At 36.2% G+C, this 14,008-nt stretch overlaps 1 protein-coding gene across 2 annotated transcripts in view; it reads left to right on the top strand.

Moving 5' to 3' along the window:
• The window catches only part of spag9b (sperm associated antigen 9b), a 106,865-nt gene that overhangs the window by 27,951 nt on the left and 64,906 nt on the right, over positions 1 to 14,008 (top strand). For both annotated transcript variants that reach the window (XM_077245947.1, XM_077245938.1), the window contains exons 2-4: positions 1,973 to 2,093; positions 5,550 to 5,620; positions 5,697 to 5,788. In XM_077245947.1, coding sequence (XP_077102062.1) covers positions 1,973 to 2,093; positions 5,550 to 5,620; positions 5,697 to 5,788 — 284 coding nt within the window. The remainder of the gene's footprint in view (positions 1 to 1,972; positions 2,094 to 5,549; positions 5,621 to 5,696; positions 5,789 to 14,008) is intronic.

Raw genomic sequence — 14,008 nt, 5'->3', positions numbered from 1 at the left:
GCAGCATTCACACTGAAAACCAATGCTGCCGCTCAGTCTTTTTGCCACTTGTGGGCGTAACTGCAGTCACTCCGGCCAACGGTGACGTCACGTGCATACCCTCTATAAACAACATTAAAAGCTGGATTTTCACCACAGAGGGACTTTAAACATTTTAGAACAGACACATTTTTTGTAGAATTCCTCAAAGGGCCAAAATCCACCTGGATTTTAGCAAAAAAACTAAAATCAAAATATCATCCAAAAGACAATCACCAGCAATATCTGGCCATAAGATATATGTTCCCACAACAGTCATACACAGATAGATCTATATCTGGAAATTTTCAAAAGTGTTCATCTTGTCAGAATCCACTCTTTTAACATTTTACTAGACTATAAATAATACTTCGACACATTGAGGAATTGTTTTATTCTGTAGATACTTTTGAAAAGGTTTTAACCAAGTAAATCCAAATTTAAGTCTTAAGATTTCTTATTTGGTTATATTTTTGTATAACTAAACCTGACTCTCCGTAAAATCTCTCCCTACTCGCCGTAGAAACTGTCATGGCATTAAAAAAGGAAAAAGAAACAAATGTCATTTGATATCTTGGAGGAATCATCATTGCAGTAATTTGTGTGATTTGTAAAATTATTTTTCTTGTTAATCATGCAATTATATATACACCATGTTTGCATTCATATGCATCAGCTTTATTTTTGTTGAACTAAACCATAAGCCATGAACATAGCCATAGAAACTGGCGTTGGAAAAGAAAAAAAAACACGTGTCATTGATTTCTAAGATGAATCATTATGAACTACCATTTCATCATTTGTTTACCTAACATTGCAGTAATTTGTCTGGTTGTATATTATTTTTCTTGGTCATTTTCAGTTATTCATGCAATTGCATATACAACATATTTGCATGCATATTTGTCTCCCATTATTATGAATTTCATTATTTATATGAAAAACTACTTGGTGCACCTTTAATAATGTGACGTGCCTGTTGATTTGCACTCATCTATACATGCACATGAGAAACACACCGCAGCTCTTAGTGTCGTGGTCCATTGCGCTCATTCATGTTGCTTCAGGGCTTGGGTGACATCTAAGTGTGTGTGTGTGTGGAGAAATAACACACTGACTCGCCCATCATTGGCTCGTTCATCTTTAGTGTATGAGAGAGTGAAGCAGGAATGAGTGACTGATCAGCAGCTGTCGGGATTCTTGCTGTCGGTCTCTGGAGTTAAATGGCTTTACACCATCATGGAAATGACCCACTCGGACTGCCGTGTTGATGACCTTGTGTTTTGCACTTTTATTTACTCCAGAGTAACCGAGAGCCCTGACCCTGCTGTGTGTCTGATCGCCACATGTGAGATATACTTGTGTCGTCATCCAAAAATGCTGAATAAAGGCTTCAAGTGATGGAAAAAATCACAGATAATTGGCTGTTTTTCCTTCTTAAATGCACATTAAAAATGATTTACAAAACAATTAAAAAATAAATTATATCTTTTATTCAGCAAGGATGCTTTAATTGACAGTAAAGACATTTTATAATGTTAAAAAAAATCTATTTCAAATAAATGCTTTTGATTTGTTCTTTGTTCTTAATCAGTGAATCCTGAAAAATAAAATGCATCACGGTTTTCACAAAAATATGAAGCAGCACAACTGTTTTCAACATTGATAATAATCATAAATGTTTCTTGAGCATCAAATCATCATATTATAGTGATTTCTGAAGGATCATGTGACACTGAAGACTGGCGTAATGATGCTGAAAATTCAGCTTTGATCACAGGAATAAATTACACTTTACTATATATTCACATAGATAATATTTCACCATATTACGGGTTTTAACTGTATTTTTGAGCAAATAAATGCAGAAACTTTGCGTATGAAAAAACATCAAACTAAAACTGTACCTGTAGAATATGTCGGTGTGTGTAAAATCTCTCTCTGTCTCCTCCAGAGATATATCGAGTGTGAGGACTCGCAAGAGCAAGACAAGAAGGATCTACAGAGCCGTGTGCAGCTTCTGGAGGCTCAGACCAGACAGATGGAGCTCAAGACCAAGAACTACGCGGATCAGAGTACGTCACACGCTTTCCCTCTGCGCTCCAGCAAATTTACATTTTATAACCTTGAACATTTCCTAACCTTGAAACTATGAAGCTGATCTTGGAAACTGTGCCGGTCTTGTTTTGCATGACTTAAGTGCAGCTTAAAGCCCCGTTCACACTACAAGCGACAAAGCGACCACGATACCATTCATTTCAAATGTGGAGCGGACGATTTCCGGCGACACGCGCAACAGCGACCGTTGGCGACCGGATGGGGCGTGTCTGGCGACACGACAAAGTTGAAATCTGTTTAACTTTATGCAAATGAAGAGCGACTTTCGGGAGTGACAACCAATAGGAGTGGAGCGGCAAGAAAACTGATTCGCTGTCATTGGATGGCATTCATAAAGGCAACCAGTAGTGGGAACGCCCACTAGTGACCTCATCGCCAGCCACTGGCGACATGCAGCGACAAAGTCGCTTGTAGTGTGAACGGGGCTTAAGGTCGCGTGTCCACCAAAGCGTTTTTAGCCAGCTGAAAATGCCTAGCTGTGGCGCTTCAGAGCGTTTTGGCAGCGCAGCATTTTTTCCAGTTGAGACGCTTTGCTTGTTATGATACGGAATATCCTCGAAAGTGTAACTAGTATCTGGTTTCACACATTTTGTTTCTGTGTTCATTTTATATTAATATGTCGATACAATGTAACGTATTTTCACTGGCTCTTGTTTTAAATTATTTTGTTCCGTTATTATGCTTGTTGTCCTCTGTTGACGTTGAACAAGCAGAATGTGGCGGTTGGTCGGTGTGGTATTAGTCCCGCCCCTCCTCCACTGTGATTGGACGGCTGGGTAAAGAGTGACAGTGATGAACGCTGCGTTTTACACAAAGTTGATCATTCTTCAACTCTCGCGACCTGTATAAAGCGCCGGGCGCTTCATGGCGTTTAAAAAAACGCAGCGCTCCAATTGAAAACAATTGTAAAAATGCTTTGGTGGACACACGGCCTAAGACACGAAGGATCATGTCTTTCTGATAGCATGCTGGGACCGTCTGGGTGAATGAAGTTAATTATGTTGTTTCTCCTCTTGATTTAGAGGGCAGAATTTTTGCAGAAGAAATTGGGAATCGCCGTTCTTGAATCATCATTCAACTGAAGAAATTATGACCACTATAGAAGTTAGCTACGTCTCAATTTCAATATACTTAATGATAATAAAATTATTATTAATTAACATTATATTTTAAGCAATAGTTTTAACAGTAAAGCTCAGTTGTACCACCACTTTGCTTGCCAAAAATGTTTAATTTCATTTGATTGCCAAAAATTCAAATACACAACACAGAATTTCTGAAAAAAATTAATCATAGAATTGATTCCTAAATCATTAATTGTTAAATCATTGAATATTATAGTCTAATTAAACCATTGAAATGGAATCCAGAAAAGAGAAAAAAGAATTTTGTATATAAAAAAGCTTTTAATAAATAATTATTAAATTATCAAAGTTTCATGATTTCAATTAATTAGACATGCTTTCTGATTACTAAAATTTAATTTATCCCTTAAAATGGGAGTCCATAAAATTTAAACGGGGGGGGGGGGGGGGAAATATGGAATCCAGAAAAATTTGGGAATTTTGGAAAAAATGAAACTGATTTGATGGGGCCTGCTTCACACACACACACACACACACACAGTGTCTGACTGAGAACGGCTGACCTGGATTACAGATTAAGGGCTGCTGAACTCGGCCACATGATGTGTGTGTGACCGTGTTTTACTGCCAGCCTCCTGTCAGGTGACACACACATCTACTGTTTCAGTGTCCTGAATGAGGATTAAAAACTGTTCCCTGCTTTTCTACATTCTGGTTCAATCAATTGTGTTTGTGCAGGAACTTCTCATTTTGTGGTTAACGGAAATAATGTTCTATTTCCCTTCTGTAACCATAAATGTGAACCGAGTCAGAGGATTTTACAGTCTGATATACTGGAGAAGTGTCTATGATGAACTTTCATGGACACACACTTTCATTTACTTACTAAGTTCCCATAGCTAACTTTAAAATGGCAAGATTTATAGCAAATCAACCTTACAAAGCCTTTCTAATGTCAACATTTGTACAATTTCTTTTGAATTATTATTATTATTATTATTTTTATTTTATTATACCACTTCTCCAGGAACCATAATTATGATCAAAACTGCTTTTGTTGCCATGTAGATTGAAAATGTTTAATGCAACTAAAAATGTAGATCCAATAATCAAGGCATGTTTTCAGCACTGTTGTCAGTGAAAACTGGGAAGAATTAAATTGAATTATTTTTGCTTAATATGCAGATACACTACCTTTCAAAAGTTTGGGGGTCAAAGTTTTTTTTTCCATCAAGGATTCATGAAATTGATAAAGTGTCAGTAAAGACTTTATAATGTTAAAGAAGATTCCATTTAAAATAAATGCTGTTCTTTTCAACTTTCTATTCATCAAAGAATCCTGAAAAATTAAAATGTATCAGTTTCCACAGAAATATGAAGCTGTTTTCAACACTGATAATAATCATAAATGTTTCTTGAGCATTAAATCATCATATTATACTGATTTCTGAAGGATCATGTGACACTGAAGACTGGAGTAATGATGCTGAAAATTCAGCTTTGATCACAGGAATAAATTACACTTTACTATATATTCACATAGAAAACAGCTGATTTACATTCTAATAATATTTCACGATTTTAATGTATTTTTGATAGATTAAATGCAGCTTTTCTGAGTAGAAAAGACTTCTTTCAAAAACATTAACAATCATACCATAACCAGCCGTGTATATATCAAGAAATGGAACATAAAACATTTTAATTCTAGAAAAATGTGTTAGGAACTACAGTGAACATTATTTAGTTATGACATGAACACATTTTTTAATCAAATTTCTGAATCGATTCACTGATACAGAATCAAACTGATTCATACTGCTGATTCATCTTACACTATCAACACTAAGTACATTAGAGACGGAAGATGTGAGACGAGGATCCTGAAACTAGTCAAAGACATTTTTCATGAGGCTTGATAGTCAAATTTAAAACCCATTAATGAATATTTGATGCTAGTCCACAAGAACTTCTGCTCATTTTAATCCACAGTCATCAAGTCACATGGGAATTTTCTCACTGTTTCAAAACAATGTTAATATCACCATTTCATGTATGTGTGAACTTTTCCTTCTATATTGTTGTGGTGTATATATCACAGGTGTGGGTTTTAATGTTTTAGTGTTATAACACATTATAATGAGAGATTTACTGTAGTTAATGGGAGACACGGTTTCATTAGTGTGTCTGTACGGCCCCCTTCTGGCGGTGTGGTGTTACTACAGCGTGTCAGATCCGTACAGAAAAGCCTCTCCCTCTGAAGCTAAAATCACAGTAGACCTGAATTTAAACATGTACAAATAGAAGTAAAAATTCCTCTGTTTTTAGTTGGACGATTAGAAGAGCGGGAAGCCGAGCTGAAGAAAGAGTACAATGCCCTCCATCAGAGACACACAGAGGTAAGAAACATGTGCATGTGTGTTTAAGATCCCTTTGCATGTGTCGTCAAACAGTAATGTGTGTTTGGGTTTACAGATGATCCACAGTTACATGGAGCACTTGGAGCGAACCAAATACCAGCAGCAAACGGGGGAGGCGACAGACACAGGCAATCAGAGCCGAATCAGGTGAGAATACACGGCATTTCATCTTTAATATATTATATTTATAACTTACACGGCTCAAAACAAGTCCCATAACCAGCTTCTGTTTGTGCAGAGCAAGCTATAACAGCGGCCTGTGTCATATTTGCTGAATGAAATACACTTGTTTTGTACTCATTTTGGGGTGTTGATGCCAATAAATATTGCCTGATTTGCTGTAGGTGAAGGAGTCTTGTGTAGAAAACCTGCCATAAACACACACTATTTGTTCAATTCTCAGGCATTTTCACATGTATGATATTAGTTCTTTGACATTAAATGGAGTATTTTAACATATATTTCCACTCCTTTGCAGTTAAATTATACATTTTGAATATTGAAAACAAAAACTTTTGACTGTTATTTTGATATGTGCATTACGGCTGATACACACGCACACAGACATGCGCACACGCAAACTTGAACACACACACACACACACACAAAATGTTTAACGCACTCGCCCCAGACGTACATAGGTAATCTTGTATTTCATACAGTTGGTTGGTGAAAATGGAAGATATTAGGGCAAATATGCCCGTTTGAGTTTTTGTCTCATATTTATATCATGATGTAGTTAAAGGGTTATTTCACCCATAAATTATAATTATCCCATAATTTACTCACCATCCTAGGTGTAACAGCGCAGCACTTCTGTGTTGTACGTCACACGTAGGCTCACTATTGGCCGACGCTGGTCATGTGTGTGATGCGTGTGACGTACAACACAGAAGCGCTGCGCTGTTACACTAGTGAACTCACTCGACGCCCACAGAGAAGGAAATCAATAGTTTAAATAAAGTCGTTATTTTTGCGCACAAAAAGTATTCTCGTCGCTTGATAAACTTAAGATTGAGCCACTGTAGTCACTTGGACTATTTTAACGATGTCTTTATTAATAACTCTTCGGGGAACAAGTTTCAATCCCTTAGAAGCCTATGGAGGAGTGATCCAGCTCTCAGATTTAATCCCAAATATCTTAATTCGTGTTCTGAAGATGAACGAAGGTCTTACGGGGTTGAACAACATGAGGGAGAGGAATTACTGACAGAATTTACATTTTTGGGTGAACTATCCCTTTAATATTTATGGCAATTCCATTTCTGTTCCCCATCAATCTGCTTTGATTCTGCACTTAAATAACCCATGTAAGGTCTCCCACATGCAACCGCTGTGAGCATCTCCTAATGTAGGTCGTGTGTGTGTGTGTGTGTGTGTGTGTGTGTGTGTGTGTGTGTGTGTGTGTGTGTGTGTGTGTGTGTGTGTGTGTGTGTGTGTGATAGAGGGATTGAGAGAGAGAATCGTCTGGTAATTTGTAGTTGCCAGATGTAAATGGCTTAAATCCCCTAAAAAGAGTTCTTCTGCCCGGTGTTTTACTTAATCTGTGTAATCTGGCGACCCTGCGCTCGCTCTACAACACTGAGGGAAAAGCACTGATGATCTAAACAAACATGCACTGGAGTTTAGCCATATTCTACTTTCATCAAATTCTCATACAGTCTGTTTCTTCACAAGCCACATGTATTGGGTTATGATTGTTGCATTACTTCCAAATAAATAGATTGAGAATCATTTGTAAAGAGATTCACAACAAATTATCAAACTCACAAATAAATTAAATGAGATTTGCAAATAAATAAAAAAATTACAAATGTGTTTTATGGTACAAACACAACTCTGCCTGGCATTTATTTGTGAACCGCTTTCTGTGCATTTGTAGATCACTGCACGCATTTGTAAATCTCCTCACGCATCTATGGATTTTGAAACGCTTCTAGCGTAGACTTGCAGACAAATCCACAAATAAGTGACTCCACCCACCGTTTACCTAAGCCAATCAGATAACAGCCACATTGAGCTGACCAATCGTAGCACGTTCTCGTTACAACCAAATTTTTTTTTTTTTTCTTAGTTCTATTTATTTGTGACTTTGATAGATTTTTGTGAATCTCTTTGCAGATTTTTGTGAATCTCTTTACATTTTTTTGTGAATCTCAATCTATTTATTTGGAATAATGCAACAATCATAACCCCATACACTTGTGCTGTTTGTGTGTGTAAATCTGCCAATCAAACCTTCAGCGATTTATTTGTAAAAAAATCAAAACATGGATCTCCACCTTTATTGTTTGGGATTGTGTTTGCAGAATTAAATGAACAATAGTTTGGAATAATTGTAAATGAGGAGTTTCACTATTCTATCTTTTGAAGTTTAAGGTTTTACCGGTTTTCATGATGTGAATCAGTTGAGAACGACTGACAGTTTTCAGTGTCTATCACAGGGTTCCCACGGGTCCTTGAAATCCTTGAAAGTTTGTGAATCTGGAGAGAGAGAAAAAATCAAGGCCCTGTAAAGTTTTTGAAAATAAACAGGCATGGATACAGGACCTTGAGAGTGCTTGAATTTATCTTGTGCAAGAAGTTTTCTGGAAAAAAATCCACATTGTTCCGTCCGCTCCGCTAATGTGTTATTTCACACTTCGTGGCCTATGCACATTAGCTAGCTTGATTTACGTTAGTCACGCGCTGCGCTACGCTACGTTAAATATCTCCCGCGTGAGGTGCTTTGTGTTATACGTTGCCATGACGTTCAAGCGCACTAAACTACTTCGATGGAACCTCAACGTTTGTTGTTGGACACAACACATGTGTCCCTGCATTAAGTTCTTGAATTTCAGGATATTGGACCTGGAAAGTCCTTGAAAGGTCCTTGAATTTGAAGTTGACCGAGGTGTGGGAACCCTGCTATCATTATTGTTCTTTGCAGAATGAATTTGCTGAGTGATCCGGATCTGTAGTTTGTCTCATTTGCAACCGAATTGTCGTTTGGAAGATCTAATGTGAAGACGCATCACAATATAAACCATGCATTTTGTATTGACTTGCCCCCTACGGGCTATTACATTACAGAACTATTACATTACCACTTTTGATAATTATGCAATTTATATACAAGCATCTTCTCTTTCTCTGTAATTCCTCAAATGAGAATAATCGTGATTCATAATTTTGAGCAAAATAAAGGTGATTATCAGTTTAACCATTATCATGCAGCTCTACTACTGGTGCATAAGAAAAAAGATTTAGTCAGTTTACTACAACATTCACTGGCATTAAAAATGTTGGGTCAGTAAGAATTTTTTTTATTTTTTTTTTATTTTTAGAAATGAACACTTTTATTCAGCAAGGAAGCATTAAATTGCTCAAAAAGTAACAGTAAGGACATTTATAATGTTACAAAAGATTTTATTTCAAACAAATACTGTTCTTTTAAACTTTCTAATCATCAAAGAATCCTGAGAAATAAAATGTATCAGTTTCCTTCATAATTCTCAATGTTTTCAACACTGATAATAATCATAAATGTTTCTTATTATTAATATTTATTATATTGAATCTTACTGTGCATGTTTGAGACATGCGCAGACACAAAATTGTACGGTTTATTAATAATTTGAATTAATTTGTTTTTGTACTTTGCATCTTCATTAAAGTTTTAGTAGGTTTTTTTATCAGTTATTATTTTTTTGTGATGTCTATAGGTTTTACTAATTTTATTTCAGTTTTTTATTTTATTTTAGTACATCAAGTTAATGAAAATGAGAAATGTTGCTTTGGTTACTAGCTGAAATAAAGTTTTTATTTTATTTCAGTTAAAGTTTATTTTATTTCAAGAAATGAAAATATATTTTTTATTAATTTAATAGTATTATTTTATTCAGTTTTAATTTTTTTATTTTAATACACAAATGAGAAGTGTTATGTCAACTAGCTGAAATAAAATAAGTTTTAATTTTACTCCACAGTTTTTTTAATGGTTAAATAACCCTGCTTGATCTGCATACACACATCAGTTCCCACAACCAATCGGCTGTGTGATGCATAGAGAATTAGCGCGCAGGTTCATTAATCAGCGGCGCAAAGGGAAAACAACACGCTAGGGACGGCAGCTGCTGCAAAGCCGGTTGCGCGCGCGTGTGTGTGTGTGTTTGTGTGTGTGGAGTGGATGATGTCACAGCACAGCAGTGCGAGGCTGCAAAGCTCACACACACACAGATTCTCGTGTTGATGGGATTGCTGTGGCGTATCGGGGGCCGGCGGGCCCGTAGCGTGTGTGTTCAGACATGAGTCCGGGTTTCATGCTGCTGTTCGTCTTTGGCTTCGTGGGGGGGGCGGTGGTCATCAACTCTGCTGTGCTCGTGTCTCTCTCCGTTCTCCTGCTCGTGCATTACTCCGTCTCCAACCGCCTGCCCGCCATCACACACTCCCTGCCCCGGATCAGCAGGTACGCAGACACACACACACCGGCGCTTCTGTTTCAATGGATCACAAGAGTTTAGATGTTTAGTTTAAATTCAACATTTTTAAATGCAGCTATTTTTGTATAAAGACCCAATTTATACTGTAAAAAGACATGTGATAAGGAAAATTAGGAATGCACGATATATCGGCCACCATATCGGTATCGGTCGATATGTTCTTTTTTTAATGTTGTTGTTGTTGTTGGGCCGATAAGAAAATTAGGCTGATATATTAAATAATAGTTATAAATAATGTATTATTTCCTTCAGCTGAGACACTTCAGATTGACATGATGGTTTTGAGCTGCTTGAAATATGAATCATTTTGAAAAGGAAAATAGAGTTCAGTGCGACGTGTGCAGCGCATATCGGCTACATAAAAATATAATGAGTTTGTTATAATTGTGTGATTGGGACATAATCTAATCATTGTGATTGTGAATAATTTAATCAGGGTCTCCAACATTACATAAAAATTGGATTTGGATTTATCAGCCGATATATCGGGTTTCAAATGTAAAGAATTATCGGTTATCGATATCCGCCAAAATTTTTATATTGGTGCATCCCTGATGAAAATATTTACTTTCTATTATGCAACATTGCAATATTTTTCTTCTACTTATAATAATACTAGATGTATTATAATTTCTTTATTTTAATCAAATTTATTCATTTGTTTTTTATTTTCCTCTAAACTTTTCCACGGACCCCAGTTTGAAAACCTCTTGTTATATTGGACTTTGATTCTCTTCATCTTAAGCCTCTTTTCTCCCCTCTATTTCTGTCTTTGTGCGTGCATGATTTCCTCCGTTACTCCGGTTACTGTTGTTCATCATGTGTCTGTTAGCTCTGAGAGAGGACAGCTAGCATGAGCGGTGTTGTGCTGCGCAAGACCCGCTTATCTCAGAGTTCATTTCTCTTGTCAGCATTTGTACTCGATCCCTTCTCAATCTAACAGGCTTATTGTTCATTCTTGCACTAGAGCTGCAGTTGAACACCTGATATTATTAGATGCTTTGAAGAGCTTTCTGTTCTTTTATTCCAAGATGTTAAACTGGTTTCAGGGTTTTAGTGTCACGTGTTCCGGTGATTTATAATAGTACAGTTGTCTGAAACGGAGCTGTTCACCCAAAGCTGATATTTTCACACATATCATGTATCATGTAGAGAGTTCAAGGTTGAATATTATGAGCCAATCAAATCTAAGAATTAATATTTGCATAAAGATTATGAAAAATATACCAGTAGAACTACCATAAAATTAATAAAAAATCACAGTTTATAATGTTACAAAAGATTCTATTTCAAATAAACGCTGTTCTTTTGCATGAATCCTTTCAAAAACATTTTAAATGAAGCTGTTTCAATACAAAAATCACAAGGTTTCCAAAAATAAGCTTAATTTTATCTCTATACAAAATGTTTATTTTACTCTTATAAGTGGTTATTCTGGAAAAGTTGACAGTAGACTTCTTATCATAAGCCAAGCTATTATATGCATTGTATAATAAATATAATTCAAGTAAAATGGATCAAGTCATTTGGTACTCATCAAATGCCTATTTCTGACTGTGTTATGTATTATCATAATCATTGAACTTCAGTAGATGATATTTATTGATTAAATCTGATTTAATTGCTTTTAAACCTCTAACTGATCCTGACTCGACATGCTTTGTTCAACTCAAGGCCAAGAAATGAAATACTTGTTTTTTTATGTTTTGATAAAAGGGAAACGGTGCTGACTTCTGAAATGGATATTTTTTTATCTAGTTTTTTGTATAATTTAGTTGAAGACAACTGGACGTGGCTTGTTCTTGCAATCCAAACATTATATTAGTTGCTTTTGAACAATTTCTATTAGTCTAATTTTCATGCTTTTATTAATGAATTGGAACAGAAACTTCCTGTGCTGTAATAGAGCTTTTCATGAATTGAACTTTGAACCTGCATTTTCTCAACTCTGTTAAATCATGCCCTTTACTGTGTGATTGACACTACGTGTTATGTGACGCGTGTGTGTGTGTGTGTGTGTGTGTGTGTGTGTGTGTGTGTGTGTGTGTGTGTGTGATTACAGCACAGGTATTGATGTACACGTCAGATAGAGATCCAACACAGTACATGCAAGCCTCACTGCATTGATTTACTCCCTTTTATTTTTTACTTAAAAATTGGAAAGAAATCAAAATTGACCCTATTTACTTTGTTAGTGCACATTAGCGTTGTGGTGATCAATTTACCTGTGCAAGTTAAGTCACTCACAAAAAAAGTAAATATTTGTCTTTTAATCAAAATAACTGGATTAACCAGCAGACCTATCGCATCACGAGAATTGTTGTATTAAAAAAGAAGACATGCACACAAACTATGATGGAAACACATTTATTAAATAAATCGCTTGAATGAGCAACTAAAACCCTCAGCGGAGGCTGTGATTGGATAACTGGAGTATCCAGTGGACCAATGGCATCGCAGCATCTCTAATGTTGGTTTGGTGTTTCTGAAACGCCGGAGTCAAAGTGTGTGATCAGAATGATTTGGTTTAATTCCCTCCAGAAGCGTCTCACACACACGAGTGTGTTCCCGAATGCAAGAGAACATGACAGCGTTTATTGATTTAATTATTTTATGATGGATTGAAAAAGTGCCTATTTTTATATTACAGATATTTGTCTTGGCAATTTCCCAGGAAGTGACGATTTTGTTCTCATAGGAGGGAAACGCTGCTTTATTTCCAAATGTTTTATGCCATAAATTAGGGCTGCACGAATTGGGGAAAATGTCATATTGCGATTATTGAGGTCAATATTGCGATATAATAAACAAATGGTTTCATAAGTCAACTTGCTTGGTCCTAAAATGCACACAAAGATTAGTGATGATTCTGAAATGTGTATTTCTCAACTCACACTAGCAACAACAACTAAATGATTGATAACACCTATAATGATCAATAAGCCATTTATGTCTGGATAAAAATATTTAAACATTTAATATAACCATCCAACATTACAGTGATTCCATCATTACAATTGAAAGCTATTCATTTTTTTTATACATTATTAGGCTTCAAAAAATATAACCACTTTTAATTTAAGTGAACTTTGAACAATCCTCACATAAACCCATAATAAATTTCATATTTACCTGTGCCCTATTTACCAGGTAGGCCATATACAGAAATGGAATAAAGTTATCAAACAGTCTTCAGTGCATAACTTATACATAGACTAATCCTTATTAAAGCCACAAAAGTTATTTAGTCAGGGCCAGTGAGTCATTTGCTCTGTTCCCTTTGTTCTTTGATTAACTTTACTGACAGAAATCTTTATTGGCTGCTGGCCCTTTAAGAGCAGCCGCTGCTGACAGAGACGAGGACCTCACACACGCCTCATTCTCTCACAACTCTTTACGTCCATCACAAGACTGCTCTTATGTTATGAAGAAACTCGACAAAGCTACATTTTTGCATAATTGTGTGTGTTATTGTTCGTTCAAGCATGAAAGAACTGTATTCTGGCGCGCGGTCTGTGTATGCGCATGATAGCCTACTGGCACGCGTCTTTCTGTGAGTCACTGTCAGGACACTCACAGGCAGTGCGCTCTCTTTTGACTTGTCGTGCATGAATGGTTTAAAGGCATTTGCACGAATAAGAGCGGGATTATATAACACTAGCTAAAGGATGATAAAAAATAACAGATTCTGCGTTAATTGCGTCAACAGCCCTGATTTGTTCATTTAATATAAAATCGCAGCAATTTGCGTCATATAATCGCATAGGCTTGACATCGCAATTTTGATATGATTAATCGTGCAGCACTACCATAAATGATATATATATACACACACACACACAAGTTAACTTCACTTTGGATGGAAACCCGCTATTGAGCACTGGAC

The sequence above is a fragment of the Siphateles boraxobius genome, unplaced genomic scaffold (genome assembly GCF_051911475.1).
Source record: "Siphateles boraxobius isolate OS27281-9 unplaced genomic scaffold, OSU_SipBor_1 103, whole genome shotgun sequence".
NCBI lineage: Eukaryota > Metazoa > Chordata > Actinopteri > Cypriniformes > Leuciscidae > Siphateles > Siphateles boraxobius.
This window is presented reverse-complemented; position numbering and strand designations above follow the sequence as displayed.